Below are 20,037 nucleotides of genomic sequence, written 5' to 3'. Positions count from 1 at the left end.
CGGCGGGCGGTCCGCCCACCACCGCGACCTCTCTCCCCATTGGCTACCGCTGGCTGTCAGGGCTCGCAGGCCCCGCCCCCGCCAGAGAGTCTCGCCCCCCCCGCCCGCCGGCGGGGGCCTGGCCGGGCGGGGCGGGGCGAGGCGCCCGGCGAAGCCGCTGCCTGAGGGGCCGGGTGGCGGCTCCCCTCGGCCCCCGGCGCCTCCGCCCGGTGAGGCGCGGGCCAGCGCCTCGGCCCCCGCCTCACGCCGGAGGGAAGTCGCGCGTGTCGCCCTCCTCGGGGGAGACGTCCCACTGCTCAGCCCCGGGACGGCCCGGCGGCCCGCCCGCTGGAGGCGGCGGGGCTGACTCATCCCGCGACCGCCGCGGCGTGGCAGGCGGGCGGCCTGCGCCGGCCGCCCCCTTGCGCGGCCTTGGAGGGATCGGTCTGTGGGGCGAGGGGGGCCGTGAGGCGCTGCCGCCTCAGGGGAGCAGAGCGCGGGAGGGAGCGAGCCTCGAACCGGCGGCGTCGCTGCCGGCGCTGCGGGTCCCTTCTGCGACGCCTCACGCGTAACTCGTGTTGGAGGAGGGAGAGAACGTTCTGGACTTGTAACGCCGGCCCTTGCCTCCGGGAGCCCTCCCGCGCCCAGGCGCTGCGGGAACCCGAAGCTCCTCCATCATTCCCCGCGGTAGCGAGGCCGAGGTGGCCTCTGAGAAGCTGGGCTGGGCGGAGGAAGCCTCACCGGCTCCGTGTTCGGCTGCCCCGCCGTGCTTCCTTCTGCCTTTAGTGACGTTTGTACAGGCTTAGCCGTCTGTGAGACTTCTGCCCCCCTCAGCTGTTGGAATAACCCGCCCAGAAGTCACCGCAGACAGCGGGGTAGGCCGGGCAGTCTCAACCGACTCGCTTTCTTGAGACTGGAAACAGGAATAGCATCTTGCGGCAGCTCTTTCAAAAACACTTTTTCTTTTCCAAAGGTAAGAGATGTGTGGTTGTAAGGACTAGGTATCATTTGTCCAAAATCTAAACTTCTATAAGCTACCTAAAGATATTTAACTACAACTTAAAATGTCTGTGCCAAGGCCTCCCATTTCTTCACTTTTTGTGGTAAGGTATTTTAAGGAACTTCTCCTTTGTAAGAACTAAACTCCATTTGATCTGTCCCTCCATCTATTTCTTATGTAATATTGACTGTGGACAGTTCAGTTAGAAAGATCACTTTATGTGGCAGTTAAATGACTACTCGCTTGGAATTTTAGTTTTCCACAAATCCACTCAAAATATTCTAAATCAGTAATAGTGACAAAAACAACAGAGGAAGTTATCACAAAGTAAATTATACCTTATCTATTAAAGTAATATGAATATCTCAAGGTTTATGATGCATCACTTAAATTTTATTAGTAATAATGAATAAAAAAGGCTAATATGTACTAGCTGCTAAAAGTCCCATGTGCAACCGTGCAGATGTAGGGGAAATACAATCCCTAGTTGAAAATGTTTACAATCTAAAGTAATGGACAAAGCACAGGATCTATAAAACATAACAGCTTCATGAATATTTTTGTTTACATGCATTTTTAATCTGTGCGTATTAGGATGTGAATTAGAAGTGGAAAAGGGAGCATGTAGAAGAGAGATGGAGAAGTTTATTCACAGCTTTTCCCTCCTTAGTAACACGATCTGAATTTCGTAGACTTTGTGAGGGCTGGTGCAGCATAAGAGGTAAACCAGAAGTTTAGGTTTCATCAAGGCACTCTGTCCTTGCAAGGCATGTTCAGTTTTACTTTTTGCTTAGTGACCGCTTCACAATAAACCAGGAAGTGCTTTTGAGTTTACCAGTGCAGAAGCTGGCTGAAAAATTGCCAGGATCACAAGTGTTTCGCTCAGCTGCACTCTAAAGACTGTACGTAACGTTTCTGAAAACGTTCCCTTCTTGTTGTAGTTCAAATGTTAGCACTGCTATCCATCATTGCACTAAAGACCTTCTCATCCGTGGGAAGGATCCTGCCAAAAGAGCAAATGCGTCTGCTGATAGGAAAGGTTGCAGCTGTTGACAAGAGCACTGGAGGAGAGACAGAGTATCAAGAGTTCAGTACACAGAGGCAGGTTTACAGCACTGCAAATGCATATAGGTTTGTAAATGGCCACAAGTTTCAGTAGGGTAATTAAATATAAGAGGCCAGATTTATAAAGTAAACATTCTTTAGCAGCCAAACAAGGCTTAAAGAACTATGAAAAATGCTAAATAGTAAAGTTCTGGAAAATTTAATTGCCCAAGTGTCCTAGGGTGCAAAGTGTTTTTCCTATTTAATCACTGAGTCTTTCTGGTTTAAGCAGCCCATATAACAAATCCAGATATATTAGGTCTTCAGCAAGCTAACAGTTTTTGTATCTGACATTTTCCCTTCCGAGGACAAAGAGATCCGGTACCTAGCGCTTCTTCAGCTCTCACAAGGCAAGAACAAAAATCCTAGAGCGTTCAGTTACACGTAAACCAAAGCTGGCAGCACAACCCCGCCCAACCAGGAAGGTGAGATCCAGTAAGCACAACTGCAAGAGCAGAGAGCACACCGACAAGTGAGCTGGTCCAGGTACGGTGCAAAGTAGTACAGGAATGGAATTGCAAAGAATCAGAATAGTTCACAACTAATAGACACATTACTGTCAGATACTCCAGACTGAATTTACTGATGAACGAAATAATAATCTATCACTGTAATTTGCCAGTTACCTTCTTAAAACCATCGGGAACACCAAGAAATCAGGCAGTCCTGCCTGAAGACACATTTAACTATATCTTATGTCATCCTATTTTCAAGAGGCTCTTGATGTTGAAAATTCCTCAGGCAATCTTAGTGCTTCCCACGATTAACTGTTAGAAGATCTCACTAAGAGCAACTAAGTTTCTGTTGAGTACAGTCCTACCCTTTACTTTAAGAAATTACGTGAAGGCGTCCTTGCAACATTAATGAACTTCTGTGATTAAATTAATGTGCTGTACTGAGCAAGAATTGAAGAAGTTACCATTTGTTTCTATCTGTTCTTTAAACTGAGAAATCTACCTCATTAAGCAGGTAGTCTTTCTTCCTTCAGGGCTTCCACTGATTGCATCCATTAGCCCTTGTTTAGAAGGTTCTTGCATACTGCATTTACATACAAGTTGTTCAATTTGGGGAGCAAGACCTGGTTGCAAAGAGCTTTTCCCTCAAAAAAGTACCATTGTGGTATCTTCTGAAACCATTTTCATCACGTTCACTAGATACACAAACCTATAAAAAATCCCCAACCCTACTATGAAACAAAAAGTTTACAAAGCAAGCTGCTGTTTTTAGAAAAAAAAAAAAAAAGGAAAGCTCGAAAAGAAGGAAAGCTAGTCTCATTAGTTTTAAGCTATTTTAAGGAACTAACTATAAAATACACTATTGCTTTCTCTTTCAACCCTGAGCTGTTCAGTTTCAGCCCTTCCTACAAGTACTAAAACTGAACACTGGCTGCAAATAAAAAAATTTTTCATGCAACTTTCATAAACTACGTCTTAGCCTCACTAGTTTGAGGTTCTCCCTAAAACAGATAATACAATCACTAATCACTACTAACAGTGTGCATTCCAAGGCTGATATACCAACTCATGTAAACTTGCATAGAAATTTATAGTCAAAAGTGATTTACTTTTATTTCAGTCTATTTATCAGCTTGTTCATATATTGCAAAACACATCTTTTTTATTTAATAAGGGACAATGTGGTGTCAGAAGTTAGTGTTTTAGCTATTTTCTCTAAACTATTATTTCATTCTGTTTCCATCTGTACCACTGGTATATATTCCAGTCTGAGAGCCACCTGATACTGGCATTTCCCTCACTCCCCAGGCAGTGAAAACAAAATAGTGGTGTACCTTTGTTGTGGCATTTCTCAGAGCTGGCTTGTAACCATCCCCTCTAGCCCTTAAGTTTCATGGGCCTCATTCAATTTTACTGTACTTGGTAGCACGCAGGGCATCAGGATGCACCTGCAAACTTGCAGCACGTGATACTTCCTTGAGTTGAAGGTTCCATGTTGGCACCATTCACGGAGAATGTTTCATGTAACAATAGGCTCTTGTTCTTTCCAGCTCAGTTTACGCACAGCTAGAGCTTCACCAACCTATAAATAAATGGTACTCTTGAATAACCTCAAACTATTTGTATATTGTGAAGGGGGATGGGACAGGACTGTTTGCATCTTCTAGAAATAAAGAAACTAAAGTGAAAGGTATTAAGAGATGTATGAATAAACCTTTTCAGTAAGTGTAATTTACAGGTTTATAGTTATTTAGAAGTATTTAACCATAAATATCTGGTAATCAGACCATTACATGAATTTGTCATCATGACTGACCATTAAATGAATTGTATCAAATGTTACACAGTATTTATAGCTATCATGCTGACCCTTTGATTCAAAATTATTATTTTTTAAAAGATAAAAGTGTATGCCAGTATTTTTAAACTGAACAGCAGATATCTAAAGAGAACTTTAACAGTAAAAAATGTTGAGCCGTGGAATATAAGAGCAAACTCTCTTTTAACCGTTTAACCTTCCACCCAGATAACTTTTTATCATTTCCTTGATGCTTTTTTTAAGAAACATGCCTTTTTTAAAAAAAAAAATATATTCAAACTACCCAACAAGTTTATTTGAAAATTAAATGTCTGCCAAAAATTAGGCATTTGCAATGTTACTTCTGATATAAGCTAATATGTTTTAGAAGTAGAAAGTGTAGCTGAAGTTTCAGGAAAAATGTCAGTTTTCCCACAATCATGTAACATTTGACCAGACAATTTCTGATTTGTTTGGTAATTTAAATACAAGCACTACATTATGCTGACAGCCATACAAAACATAAGAGAAACCTGCATTTTAACCCATGGTAATTTTGAACAGCTATAAATGCAGCACTTTCATTTTCCATGCTCCACCAAGTTGAATTCAGTACCACCTAAACCCAAAGCAGCAGCTGATTAAAAAAAGAAAACATAAGGCAAATGATAAAGCTACATAGTTTAGTACATTAAAACAAAAACAAGGACAATGGTATTTGTATAATGTTCCAAAAATATACAGATGGGGGGGGAGGGGGGAAAATCACTGTACACAACTCTGAGGTTGTTAAAGTGACCAGAGAGATTGAACAGTGCAAGACATGCTTTTCCAGTTACAAGCTCAAAACAGAAGTGCAAAAGAAATTAAAGCTTTGTCTGAAGTGATTTACCTTTTAGGGTAAGGAAAGCTTAGAATATTGTCATCAGTGTTACAGAGAAACTTCTATGCCACCCCACCCCCAACACATACACACAAAATAGTTTTAAGTTTTTCCATAATACAGCATTTCATTCAAATGATGTTGTCCCCCTGAGCTTGGTTATTGTAGGGACAATTTGTCTGATAGTTATTAGATGTTGGCCTATGAATCAAGTGATGCATAGGCAGCTTCTCAATTCTTCAGCTTTGGCTAACAATACCTGCAATGTACAGGCAGTGAAAGTGGTAGATAGCCTGGGTTCAAACTCTCCTGCAACTAGCTTCATAAGACCACCTCAGTGTAAGAAAGCAGTTGTGCTGAAAGCAGATGCTAAGTTATGGCTGAGGAACAAAGAAATTGCTTTATAGCAATCTGTGCTCTCTCCCAGAGTTAAGAACAATTTCAGGCAAGTGCTTTTAGCAGGCTGACTAAGCTGCACATGCATCTATCCATGCAAATGTAGAATATGGCTCCCAAGACCTAGAACCAGGGTGTGTGCATGTGAAGACTGGATAGAAGGCCCTTCCTTGTAAGTTTACAAAAATATATAGCCAATACTGTAGCTTAAGAAGTCAGTTTTACTCATTACAGAGATCCCTAAAAAGTATTAACTACTTTTCAGACATTCCAGACAAGGTCACTTGTAACAAAAAAGGTCAAGTTCTCTAAAACAAGATTTTTTAGAAGTGGATCTTTCCTTCAAGTGAACAGGACATCTGTTTTTACACTTAACTTTTTAGTCAGTTAAGACTGAATTTATTTAAGATTTTATGTGAACATATGCATAAACACAAATAAGTTTACTTTAAACACATCTGCACAGAAAAAAAGATTAACCCTTCAAAACATAACAGAGCAGGTCTGGTTAGTATGTATCTATTGCAAATCTTAAAGATTCTGTGCATTAGGCCCACCCATACAGAAAGCAGGGGAAAAGTCTCAATGAAAGAAAGTTACTGTTCAAGTCTAAGTGGTGTTTTGAAGAGCCAGCAGCCTAAGTGACACCATGAAGCTAGTCACAGTATCCAAACAAGCAGACCTGCTTGGGCTACTAAAGCAGTGTGTCCTCCTGAAGATGTCATTTACTCCCAAGTTATTTTCTGTTTCGAAGGCGTTTAGATTTCCTAGGACAGTCTGTGGATTCAACCGCCTTCCTCCGTTTTCTAGGAGATTGTTCATTTGAGCCAGAACCTGAAGAATTTCCTACTGTACTCTCCATTACCTCTCGCAGCTTGCGTTCAAGCTCAGCCAATCGGGCATTCTGTTCACCTATGATTTGGGTTTGCTCTAGCAGTTTCTGATCTTGATCTTGGAGTTGCTTCTGTTGCTCTTGCACTTTGATGCGAAGCTCTGAGATTTCCCGCTTTAATGCTGTCAAGCCCGTGCCATTCGCTTTTACTTGCTGCTGGAGTTTGGTGACTTCCTGTCTTGAAGGGTTCTGCTTGGAGAACAGCTGCATTGTTGTCAGTGCTGCAGAAGGCCCTGGAACTTCAGAGAAAATTGTGATTAATCCTCTACAACTTTAAGACAAAGGTAGAAATTTTGTCCCAGTTTTCATATTTTGCTTATCCCCACTCCCCAAACATGAATCTGAATACTGGTTGGAAGCTATGTGAACATGTAAACAGATTTACAGTCATTTAGCTGTCTAACAAGCATACATCTCAGAGCACAACTAGTTTAATTTAAAATACCTAGATTTTCAGTAGTCTGGGAAACAGCTCATCATTCGTTTTCTGTATATAAGCCCCCCTCTTCTGCTGTATCAAAAATTATATAGAGGTACTATGTTGTCATCTAGACTTAGGGTCACAGATGTTAAGTCAAAACCCCACATGTCTATAAATTACTTATTACAGAATAGTTAAATATATTTCAATAGAGCAGTACAGTTCTGCTGTCTTAGTTGCAGACAGCTAAAGTTCTAAAATTTTGTGGTTTGGGGCTTAACAAGGTATTTCAATTTAACTTACTTTTTAGAAGAAAGGAATTTATTTTCCATGCTTCTTTAGAATCACTCTTCCTAAGTACTAAAACCATACTGGAATTTGAGCTTGGGTATGTTGATTTTAATAAAGTTCCTGCAAATCAAGGAGACTAACAGCTACAGTGTAATTTCTTTCACTTTTTCTATCATAAAAGATATCTTTCACTTTTTCTATTATTTTAACTCTTCTAGCAATGCTGTGCTGTGCAAGTAAGATGCAACTTTTAAGTGCTACAAAGACAGAAAAGTCTGGAACAGCCTAGAACAGTCCTCCTCCTCTTTCTTCCCCTTTAAGATGCCAGCATAGCTACAGTTTTGTGACACTGAAAGGTTTCCATTAGATCGGTTATGCTCCTCCCTCAACACAAGATAGGCATTTTTATGCCACATAAAGCCTTAGCCTTAAAAAGCCAGTTGACATCAGCTGTGGTTTTAGGCAATACTTCCTCAACTGAGAGACTCAATGGAATTGAGGTGGAATTAACAGAATATATTTAAGAGGTGGTATACACACTTACGGCTAAAAGGATGGACAGGACATACCAGAAACAAGAAGCAGCTCCTACAGTTAGGTCTATCATTTTTGCTTAAGATGCAATTTCTTTTTTAAAATTTTTATTAAGTTATCCTTTCAGAGAGTTAATTTCGCAGTTCCTAACAAGAGTGAAGATGTTCAGCACAGGCAAAACACTACAGTTCTGCTAACCTTTTGCTTTTGGCCATTGTATGAGGCAACTACCTTAGACTTTGGTTCACAAAAGTTCTGGAAAGTCTGACCGAGTATACGAAGGACCAGTTTAATTGTTTATAGACTGTTATTTTAATTGCCTTTTCACTATTACCCATAAGTATGTTGCTTGTCAGTGTATACCTTAGTGCCCCAGGAAAGTAAAAAAAGCACAAACGGGTATGTTCTAGCTCTCTATGCACTACAACAGCTCAGGGTAATTCATTTGCTGATCATCCTAAAAATAAAAGGCATCGAGTTGTCATCTCGTGCCAAATTTCAACCAAGTGCAATGATAAAGTCTCATTCATTGGTGGCACAAAAGCGTTTGTTTAATGAATACACACTATGCATAATTCTAACATACATCCAAGTGACTGTTCTTTTGGTAGTACAAAGGCTCCTTAAATTTCAAAGCAAATGAATTTCAGTTAGTATTCTTAAGAAGGAAGTATCATCAACATTCATGTAATAAAGCTTGCATTTAAGGGAGGGAGCTTTAAAAAGATAGTGTGCTGTGAATTCTTAGAGAAAAACTAAACAAAACTTAACTAAACATTGGAATTAATACCTGGGGCAGTTCCTATCAGACGTCCCGATACATCTGACCCAGGCATCTTTCTTTTCAGTATTGGAACAATCTTCTCATCAAAATATTCCATAGCCATGGAGGAAATGTCCCTTAGTTCTTGAAGAACTTCATGAGCTCTCTGAGGAGCTCTTGTAGAGTTTACATACCTTAGCACACGATAAATTTCATCTATTACCTAAAACATTTAAGAAGAATTAGGATTTTCTGATAAAGGCAAGATTATTTCACATCATTCTACAAGTGCTGGCATATTCAGGGGCTTTTACTACATAACTGTTGCATACCACCGTGTGCTTTAGTTCTAGATTAGCATGTTGAAATGAAGTGCTGTGCATGATATATCAGAGAAGCTATTCACTTGATCTATCACAGCAACTCTCTTCAAACTCATGAAATAACGCTCATTGTGTGAAGTTTTGTTTTACTACATCCATACTCAAGTTCTGAGTTATATAATTTATACTCAGCCGAGCATAATAATTTCTTTTTGGAGAACCTGAAGCAAGATACTCTAAGCCACAATGCACAGCAGTCACTCCCCCAGCCAGCTATGAAACACATGAACAGAGTACCAAGAATTATCATTATGTCAGTCTGAAGAGCTGTATTTACTTGAGTCCACTTACATACACCCAAAATATTACAAATTCAGATAAGTCCAAAATACATTAATTTATAAAACATCAATCCACTGCTGACAGAGAACGTAAGCACCCTCTTAATAGGTTTCACAAGCCCTTTGGTTAGGAGAGATAACAGAGATGAAAGGTGTCTCACTAATCTATGAATTATAGTCTGAGGCAGGTCAAGATAGCACTGCTGGTCTCTTATTACCAAAACCACTGACACAAGTATTTTGCACAGGATTAAGAATGGTTGACGAGTCCCCTGAAGAACACAGGTCTCAAGGACTTAGAATCATAGCTAAGACAATAGAGTTGCATCTTATGTTTAATAAAGGAAGCTTAGCTAAAAAGTTACAAAAGCTAGACAAGAGTGAAGCATTTCATCACGCAACAATCTTAAAAAAAAAGACTTCTCTAATTTTAGCCACGTTATATCCTGTTAGCAACAACATCCTCAAAGCATTCTCCTGCCAGCCTCAATATAAAATCTTGCAGCAGTGCTCTGCTATCACCAGGAACCCTCACACAGTATGCTGAGCCTCAAATCAGGATTCACATATTCTAACACAAACTGACTTCCTGACAGTTCTGTGGCAGCTTCATGCAAAAAAAATTCCTGAGGGGTGCAGGGCAGGTTGAGGGGAAAACCAGACTGTAAGTGGACACTAAGCCTTGAATCTGCTCAACTAAAACAGGATTTTCTGGTGAATTGGTAACCGTGCTGAGAGCGCAGCAACACTAGCAAGCTCATACACTAAGTAAATAATTTTAAAAAACCCCAAACTTTTTAGATGTTGTATCAGAATACAAACAAGGTCCTTATGACCCAGTGTCCACAAGGAAAATGGCTGGCAAGCTCACTTGCCCAACTGCTGCACACCCAAGGTCTAGATTGAGTATTGCCTTCCTGTCTACTTTTCAAAAAAGTAAGGCAACATTTAAGTACTCTATTTACTATGTAAGTATCAAGGACTTAAGTTTATTTGACTTTATATTATATTTTTTAAACTACATGGTACATACAAAAATATAAAGTCAAATAAACACAAATATATTAAACTATAATGATTTAATTTAAAATTAAATATCAAGTCAACCAGAGTATACAGAAATTAAGTTACTACTTCAAGATAAAAATATATTTCATCCCAACAGCTTATCCTACTGTACTGAATGTAAAAATCCCTGCCATGCTTCACCTGAATCCAACAGCTAACTTTTCCATTCATCCCAGTGCAATTCCATTATCTGCCCATGAAAAATTAATAGCAACATATCCAAACCTTACACAGAAAGATCAATGAATAGAGCATTAGGTTAATGTTCACAGATCTTGTTTCAACCCGGAGCTGTACCAGTCTTCCTCAGATCATGACTTTGTCAATTCCCCTGTGCAATTCTGTTTTCACAGCTTATAAAACAGTGGTATCTCCAATGTAAATCTTGCTTGCATAATTTATATTTTACACTGGGGTAGTAAACCCTACATATCACATGTTTCTTGTAAAAGGTTGTATAGGATGTATATGCCACAAGTCAAACATCAGAATTAAGAGAGAATCTAAGGGAAAATGGAAATCAAGTTTAAAATAATTAAGATATAGTCCAGTTCATCCATTTCAGACTGCCTGTTATAGCAGAGTATAGCCTTATGTGTGTGTTTGCAAAAGTATCTGAAACACAGTTTCAATATACATATATACACATCATATAAATTTGTCCCAGCTGTCCCAGATTGTTACACAATTGTATTTTTTAAACACAGATAATCATTCACATAATATAGTCTACAATTTTACCTTTCCAGGTATGAAGCAACATAGATTGGAATCGACATACTTCATGAAAGTCATATTTAACAGAGAGAGTCTCGTTTCCACAGCAGCAAGGATGTCTGCGTGACGAGCTAATGAATGGTTTCTTCTTTCTGACTCCCGTCTAGAAGACAGACCATTAAGTGACACTGATTTAACAGTGAGTCAACAAAATGAAATTGTAACAATCAGCTCTGAGGTTTGAAAATGTAACCACTAACATTAGTTCTGTCCTTATGGAAAAATAACTGATACAGATTGATAACCAGCTAGTAATAGCATACTACACTTTCTTAGACAAAATTTGTTCTCTAAATAATTACTAAGTCTTATGTGATCCCCTTAGGACTATTTAAAAACAAGCTTTCAGTACTAACTAGCAGTAGACACTGAGTCAGTGTGAATGTTTTTATCCCCCCATATTCTTATAGTTAGTACTTCAATGCAATCGACATAAATTTAATATATTATTAGCGCTTGCTACAAAGTTTAGGTTGAGATGTAAGACAAAGGATCTCTACAGTAAGTAGCATTTAATTTCTTCACTCTGACTGGGAAATCTAATAGGACAGGACACAGAAGCATCTGCACTGACTCACTGGAAAGGAGAAAAGACATTGCTTTAGTGAGAAACTAGCTCCCAGTAATGCTCACGTCAACCCTCCCTTTTCCCTTGTTTAATCCTTGACACTGAAAAACCTTGCTTTTTTTCAAGCAGAGTCATAAATCACCAGTGAAGGCAGTCGGTCTTGAAAAGGAATGGCATTTATTCATTCCTAGGAGTCCTTGCTTGATTTGCCAGAAGAGTTGAGTAATACAGGACCCACTCTTCTTTTCTCTGTTTAAAATACCAGAGACACTTTCCAGTATTCCGGTTCACAGCATATGACAACTTACATTCATCCACACCATTATTCTGTAATTAGATCTTAGGTTCAATGTGCTTTTGGAAAAAAAAATGAAATAAAAACAAATGTGACTCAAATTTTCAAGATATATAAGCAGAATTAGCCAGCAAGAAATTCCTTTTCAATATTCTGTGTAAAAGAATCTAGTACATTTAAGTTTAACTACAGTTTTAATTAGTACATACCTTGGAAGCTGAGCTTTAACTTGCTTTTGACACAAGTTGTGGTATCTTTCCACTTTCAGAAATCCCTGATTTAACATTCGCTGGCAAACCAAGTCCATTCGCTTACAAACCTGTATTTAAGTAAAAAGAAAAACTTAAGGCTCAATTAAAGCCACAAGTCACTTATAATATTATCTTATCCATACTTGCTGGGTAGCACAAGATTCTCTTACCAGTTTTTGCTCCATTTCAAGAAGCAGAAACTGCAGTTGAGCTTAAGGCATCACCATCTCTAACAATAATCTTGACACTCCAATAAGGAGCAGCTATGTTCCACACAGTTCACAAATTAATCTCCTGATATTGCATAACGAGACAGTAGGCTGAATGCCAGCCATATACAAGCAGATAGAATTTCCTCTGATTTTAATGGAAGTCACAAATGCCTGTGCCTGGCTTTCAACTTGGTCTCCAGAGTGATTCTGGTAGATCAAGTTAATATTTTGCAGTCTCAAAAAAGCAGCCTTTAAAAACAAGAAATCATGATGGTTTTCTTTCAGCATTTAAAGCTTATGTTTTTCAAGACAGCCACAATTAAATTTAAAAACTTATGCAGGTGAAACAAGATTCCTTTTTGTAGAGAAGTCTTTTCTTCTCTAACATATTCCTTTATTTGCTATGTTGGATACCAATAGCCTCATTTTTTCCCCACAGATTTAGGGAGAAAGGACATCAATAGCTGCAGAAAATACAATAAGCTGCTAAATTTAAACCTTCACAAAGTAACCAGTTACAAGACAAAGCCAACTTGTACTAAGTTTAAAGCAATTGCAATTCAGCTCTGAAATGCAAGAGTTTAGTGAACCAACTGTCCTTTGAAATTGCTTGGGATTTTTTTTTTTGTACCAAAGTGCACAACTCCCACTGTGACCCCACTTTCCAGTGGATTAGCTTTGCCTTTTTTTCTTTTTTTTTTTTTTAAATAAACACTCCTTCCCTCCATACACTACTCACTTCATAATTTTAAAGTCTGTGTAAGTTTATACCTTGGGGAAGAAGATTCTCACTTCTCCCAGAAAAGCCTGCAATTATTTTCTGTTTATATAGAAAGCAGTACTTAAAGAAGTTCTACTTTCTGTGAGTCTTCCACTACTCACAGCAGCTTAAGTTCTGCAAGTAAGAACTGACCATTTTCAAACAGGTCTGTATTAACAGACCATTAAGCAATTGCTGTTAATCTGTCTGTGCTCCTTTGTATTAGATCTTCCTTGTTAACAAAGGCGAAGGATCAGACAGAAGTACAGTCTCAGCACACTCTCCTTTATATTGACTGAATCATCTAAATCATCTCCAGTGTATAAAAAATAATGCTGGCCCTTCAACTACAGGAAGAAGGAATTTGTCACGTTTCTTCTAAGATACTAGCTGCATTAGGGATGCCTATATCTGATACCATTTTTGAGTACAAGACTTTACAGCTTACTTGTAGTTTTAATGCTACCAAACCCCTGAACTAGGAATTAGTACCTGCACAAGGGCTCTGTTAGCTATGCAATTATTCAGCACAAAAGAAAACCAATCCTAGATACAATACTAACTACAAATTCAGAGGAAGCACAGAAAGAGTGGTTTTAACCATGTGTACACTGACATCTGCTGGCAGCAAGGGCCTTTCTGTGTGCTGAAGCCCTCCCACACCCAAGATGGTAAGTCGCAACGGGTAACACAAACTGCACTAGATTTTTAAACACTGGATTTTTTAAAATCTTGCTCATTTGCTTACACTATGCAGCATGAAGAATTATATTTGCTCCAATTTCTGGACATTAACCATATTTGTGCCAATAATCAGCCTAGAACCCAAACGCCGAACAGATAACAGGTACCACAGAAACCAAAACTGTTTGCAACTTATTTTACCAATCGTCTCTTAATTCTCAGCTGGTTCTTGATGTCACCATTTAAACCATATGGTATCTGTATTTATAGGAACAATATACCTCTTTTAGACTGCACAGTCAGCAGTCATACACAAAGTAGCTTTATTACACTTTTAAGTGTTCAGACAGTTTGATACTAGCTATTCAATGGACCATAAGTAAAAAGTTAAATTTACTCATATTTGTATTTGCAAGTTTTTGTGAACATTTTCTTATTCTAGCCATAAAGCTGAAAGAGCCTGAGTTTCCTCAAATGTCAAGTCTAACCAGACACTTGTGTTCAAATTTCAGTGTTAGAAAGTTATTCCAAGTGCATGTGAAAAGCAGAATGAGAAGGTGGTTACTTCTTAGCATGCTGACTTACATGCAATAACAGCTTCTATGAAAGAACTAATTTTCCACTTCACTTGTAAACAAACTAAACTGACACAATCTGCTAGATGACTACTACCAGCTTCCCTTTCCTCAAGCATGTCTTATTTCTTCCAAGCTTCACCAACAGATAACCACTATCAGAACAGAGATAAAAATATCCAAAACTATTTAGATTTAATATATGTTCTTTTTCTTAGAGGCTACATAGACACCATGTTTCATAACATCTTTCTAGGGTAAAGTATAAGTAAGTGACAAAACATTGATGACTTCAGCAAGAAGCTTTAAAATGGAAGTGCCTGTAAATACAGATTTACTGAAACTGTGGGAAGATTAAAGCCATGCTGTCCAAAGGCTATCAGTCCTTATTTGTGCTGTGCAGAAAATAAGCACAGGTTTGCTGCAGAATCTGACACTTGTGACGTGTCAGAACCCAAGATAACCTTCCCCTCAGAGTGTTCATAGAAGGAACTTGTGGATAGTTTGTTTTCAACCACACTTACTGTAGTAATAACCTGAATGGAAGTGCATTTCCAAGCTCAGACATGCGAGTGAGAAGAAACTGGAATATAAGAATTTCATTATTATCCCACTGAGGTCAAAATTCCAGAGCTTCTGTAAGTCATTAAAAAAACCCAAACAAAACAGCAAAAGAAGCCTTCAAAGCTGCAAGATAGCTAGCTTCCATATCAGCATGCACGCTAGGCTGCAGCTTGTCCAGAACATTACAGCTTCAGACATAAGGATCTTTTGGGTTTTCTGTGTTTCACTTATGATGACATATCAGAGGAAGCAGATGAAGTAAATACTCAGAGGGGCTGAAAGCAAAATGCTGCTGCTTTTCCTCTCATTCACTTTATTTGAACACAAGTTTGAGAACTCGGGATTTGCACTGAGGCATAATTTCAGACAAGACTGCATTCTGAATACCTATTGTTTAGTCTCCATTACTTTAGATCTACTTCACTGCTTAACCAGTAGGTGCTTCATTTACGCTTTTAAATGCAGTAACACCAGGAATAGCAGAAAGCATTGTGCTCAGGAAAGCAAGTGCTTCTTTGCACAATGAGGGGCCTATGGTCTTGCCTTGCCTGATGGCAATCATCAGGAAACGTTCTTTACCTTGTCCTTTGGTGACAGAAAAAGACTACAGATCTTAAGCCTTAGATTACGCTCTGTATAAACAATACAGGTTCCTATATCTATATTAATCTGAAAAATTCCTGATGTTCTATGTCCTCCCACCCAGTCAACTCCTTAGTCTGTCTTCTTGTACATACTCAAGATCCAGAAAGAGATGAGGACATCCGTTTCCGTCAAGGCTGGAATCCAGAGAATGCATCAGAGCGATCAGTTTAGGAATCCACATTTTGAATCTACACGTGTATGATCAAACTTTGTTTAGGCTGATTGATGTCCTGGATCCTATCTTCCTACATTCCTCAAGATGCTTTATCCTATGGAATGCCACATTCTAAGGGGTTAATGAGGCTGCTTTTGGGCACATTTTTAATATGCATGAAACTTAAGCAACTGAATCTCCATCATTCAATTAATGTGGTCCTGCAATATTTCTTTAGCAGAAGACTGCTCATTATAAGATACACTCATTCATCTTTGACATGCAGCTCAAGTCATTTCCCATAGAGAAGAAAAATTTACTGTTTGTGCAAGACAGATCTTAGAGCAGGAATATACAAGTGTCTCCCAAGGCTACTTGTAGCCTTTAAAAATCTGGAATTGATGAAATTACATTATGAATTTATGCCTAGGCATTGTTTTTTTAAAGGCTACCTTAATTCTCTGTCAACAGCATCTGTAGTTACGTAAAACACCCAGCCTCTTCTTCTCAGAGAATTGCCAAAAGAACACCTTTAGTTCTGAATGGCCATCCGAAAGACCTAGCTGATCAAGCTTATGTGGTTATGAGCTACGCTTTTCACTAGGTCAAACCAGAAGGGCTTTGATTCTTTACACTACTGCTGGTTAACAAAGACAAGTGTACTTTCTTCTCAGAAGAATGCTCATAATGCCTTCTGATGTGCTTAAGGGAACAGTAAGGAATTTGATGGAGATTAAGCTTCTTGGCCATCGTCAACTCAAAAATTAAAAATAGGGAAAGACCAACTAAATTGTTTCCTTCATTTTACATCTAGTATTTTTCTATGTGTGCGTCAAAGTTGCTATTTATCCAGTCTGGTTTTGCATATTTCTGAAACTTCTGAAAGGGGCAGTCTTCTTCTGGAAAAATGAACTTGCAGGTTCTACATAAGAGAGCATAGAAGTGATACATTTTACTTCTTAAGTAGCACGGAGAGATAAACAGCTGATTTAGTCCTTACACCACCATCTTTCCTATTCTCAACTTCACTGCTGACAAAGCATTGCTTACAAACAGTAACTTAGCCCTACAGAAAGAAAAAAACCCCTTCTATTGAGTCATGATAGTTCCCACGGGTACTACCATTTATAAAACGCAATGGGAAAGTCGCAGCAAAGGGCTGCATCAAGTGTTGCAATACAGACCAGGCAACACTAAGCATATCCAAACATTCTATGTATTTCCCTTCATTCGAACAGTAAATACTCAAAAGCAGAGGCTGCAATCCAAAAAAGGCAGATCCACTACGCACTCTTACGGAAGCAGCAAAAGTCTTTAGTGGACTGACAGCATGCCAGAAATATTTAGGTACTGGTGTACCTGGTGCAGTATGAATAAGGACAGATTTTCTGCTTGAAAAGCCTTCAGTTTAAAGTTCCAGACAGGATGCAACACCTCAGGTTGCTGATCCAGGACACATGCAGTCTGATTTTCTGCAGAAATATGCCTGTAATATTATTCAGTTTAGGCTAATAGAGTTCTTAAAATAAAAACAGTACAGTACATGCAAATTTACTGATGGTTACATAAGCTATGCATTAATTCCCTCACTATTATTCCATTTACAACCTCATAGGAAATTCAGTAAGACAGCAGCTTATCATATTATGTCATAGTTTACATCAGGCTCCTTATGCAGGCAGTTAAAGACTGATATACACTGATCTCCTCGCCGACAGCTGCGCTTTTTTTTGGCATTATAAAGTTTGGAGGTAGAGGTAATATCTTTTATTAGATCTACTACTATGACTGGAAGAAGCAGGCAGCCTTTCAGGCAGACGAGGGCTTTCTTATGCCTTTTTTTTTTGCCCCGCACTTATTTCTAGATAGGCTAGGGTCCTTGGAGCAGCAGGCTCACCATCCTCTACGCTTGTAGCCTCAAGCTCTATAGGTAAAAACAAACGCACACATGAGACACAATAGACTATCGCCCCAAGAAAAGCGGTCACTAGGAGAGAAAAAAGCCTCCTGCAGCCCAGCAATTTCTCACCGAGGGCGAGCGGAATGAAAGAAGTAAGAGACGGTAAAAGACCCTTAGAAACGCGCGCACGGAGGCACACACCTACATGCCCGTAGCCGAGGCTCGGGGGCGGCTGGCGAGAAGGGAGAAAGCCCCCCCGGCGAGGCGGGCTTCCCCCGGCGGGCCCGGGTCCCAGCCGCAGCAGGGCTCCTCGCTCGCTCGCTCGCTCGCCCGCCCCGCCGCCGCCGCCGCCGCCTCCCCTCCCCTTCCCGGCCCCTACCAGGCGGAGCTGGCTCGTCTCATCGTAGGACAGGAAGCTGAGGATGCTCTCGATGGCCACGATGGGCAGCCCCATGAGCGTGTTGCTCTGCGGCGGCGGCTCCAAGGGCGCCAGAGCCTCGGGAGACTCCGAGACCGGGGGCGGGGAGAGCCGCGCCGAGCCCAGGGCGCCGCCTTCCCCCTCCGACAGGAGCCGCTCCTCCGGCGCCGCCATCTTGGAGCCCGTCCTTCCTCCACTGAGGGAGGGGAGTAAGCCTTCCTTTGACGACACTTCCGCCCCCGTTTGTACCGGACGGGGCGCCCCGCCCCGCCGCGCCGAGCCGAGCCCGGCTGCTTGGGGGCGGCAGAGCGGCGTGGGAGGCGGCGGCGGCCGCTGGCCGTCCCTTCGGCGGCCCCGCCCCGCCAGCGCCCCCTGCAGGGCCGCCCGGAGGGAGCGCGGCTGCCGGCGCTGAGGCGGCCGCAGGGGCGCGGCCCCGGGGACCCTCCCGCCGACTGAGGGAGGGCCCCGAGGCGCCGTGGAAGGCTGCTCGAGATTGCCCCCCTAGCGCCGGGCACCCCACCGGGGGCAGATTTAAAACAAACGGCTGGAAATAGATCTGTCGTACCCTCCGTCACGGACGTTTGGCTCCCGCTGTCGGCGAAGGCGGTGGAGGATAAAAGCAGGAGCGGGGTGTGATGGGGGAAATACCACCGCGTGCCCCTCGGGTTCCTCGCATGAGGTACATAAGTAACCGCTGCTGGCTGGGGTTGGAAGTGGCACCCTCAGCTCCCTACACCAGCGGTCCCACCCCGCACAACGGGGTTTTTGCGTCTTGGCCTTACGGGGGTCGTTGCGAAGCTGCAGGGCTTTTTTCTTCCCGCTCTGTGGAAGAAGAGACGCAAGAGTAAGGCCGTCGAGGAGGCTGCAAGGGCTCGCAGAGACGTAGGCCGTCCTGAGCTGGAAGAGACCCACGAGGATCATCCAGGCCTGCTCCTCGCTCCACACAGCACAACCTAAAAGTTGAACCATATATATATATATATCTCGAAATGCTTCTTGAACACCGACTGGCTTGGGGCTGTGACCCCCTCCCTGGGGACCCCGTTCCCGTGAAGGACCATCCTCTCTGCAAGGAGCTTTTCCCTAATACCCAACCTGAACTTCCCCTGAGGCAGCTTTACACCATCCCCTCAGGTGCTGTGGCCAGACACCGGAGAGGAGAGATCAGTGCCTCCCTCTGCGCACCCCCACCTGACGAAACCATGTGATACAGACCTCCAAAAACTTCACTGCTGCTGTTGCTCAGGTGCATGGCAGTGCTCCCTCCGTACTGCAGGAACAGCGCCGGCTGCACAGGCACAGCGGCCCCCCAGGAAAATACAGCTGCGTTACAGTGAGGCAGCTACAGGACAGAAAAATACCTCTGTAGCTCCTAAGTGAAGCACAACTACATACTTCTTACAAATGTAATGCAGGCCTTTCTATTCCATGTATAGATGGGTGAGCCTAGCCCCCTTGGACAGGACATGCCAGGGGACCCCCAGCAGCCGGGGTGAGCAATGGGTGTGCAGGTCTGCTGTTGGCCTTTGAGGATCAGAACCAAAAACTATGGCTGCCTGCAAACTACTGCTTGGAACCAGATGTTACTGAGGAGGCAGAACACCCGAAATAAAACAAACTCTGCTCCTTTATTTGCCTTTAATCCTGTATATTAGGAAGGCTTCTTGGATGTAATAGCTGGGGCAGCAAAGGGATGGGACTAAGGGCTGTTTCTGGAACATTCCTTGGTGCTTCTGAGTGTGGTCACAGACACACCATAGTTTCAGAAATGTTTTAGCCTGACAGAAGTTGGCACAGCTGTTGAAAAGGATGGTGCCAGTCTCCTCTCTGTCTTCAGCTGCTGCTGCTGCTTTTTTTCACATCAGCAGTGTTGAGCGTGTGCTTGATTGGGGAACTGGTGCTGCTAAAGACTGACTTGCCAAAGAAAATCACTTGGTGAATGCCAGAAGTAACAGTAGCAAAGTGTATGGGAAAAAGCCATAAAAT

General features: G+C 41.6%; 1 protein-coding gene and 1 long non-coding RNA gene across 2 annotated transcripts; one reads left to right on the top strand and one right to left on the bottom strand.

The window, feature by feature from the left end:
• The first annotated feature begins 337 nt into the window (after nt 1-337).
• Nucleotides 338-11,556, top strand: LOC126052669 (uncharacterized). Its single transcript, XR_007510118.1, has 3 exons — nt 338-952; nt 2,391-2,569; nt 10,998-11,556. It is a non-coding gene; the product is annotated as an uncharacterized LOC126052669 (long non-coding RNA).
• Nucleotides 4,628-18,255, bottom strand: FBXO28 (F-box protein 28). Its single transcript, XM_049833669.1, has 5 exons — nt 18,013-18,255; nt 12,098-12,207; nt 10,990-11,128; nt 8,544-8,739; nt 4,628-6,746 (listed from the first exon to the last, which is right to left on the bottom strand). Exons 1-5 carry the CDS (start codon nt 18,223-18,225, stop codon nt 6,352-6,354), a joined length of 1,053 nt encoding a protein of 350 aa, XP_049689626.1. The 5' UTR covers nt 18,226-18,255; the 3' UTR covers nt 4,628-6,351.
• Nucleotides 18,256-20,037: the final 1,782 nt, after the last annotated feature.

This window comes from Accipiter gentilis, chromosome 30 (genome assembly GCF_929443795.1).
Source record: "Accipiter gentilis chromosome 30, bAccGen1.1, whole genome shotgun sequence".
Lineage (NCBI taxonomy): Eukaryota > Metazoa > Chordata > Aves > Accipitriformes > Accipitridae > Astur > Astur gentilis.
This window is presented reverse-complemented; position numbering and strand designations above follow the sequence as displayed.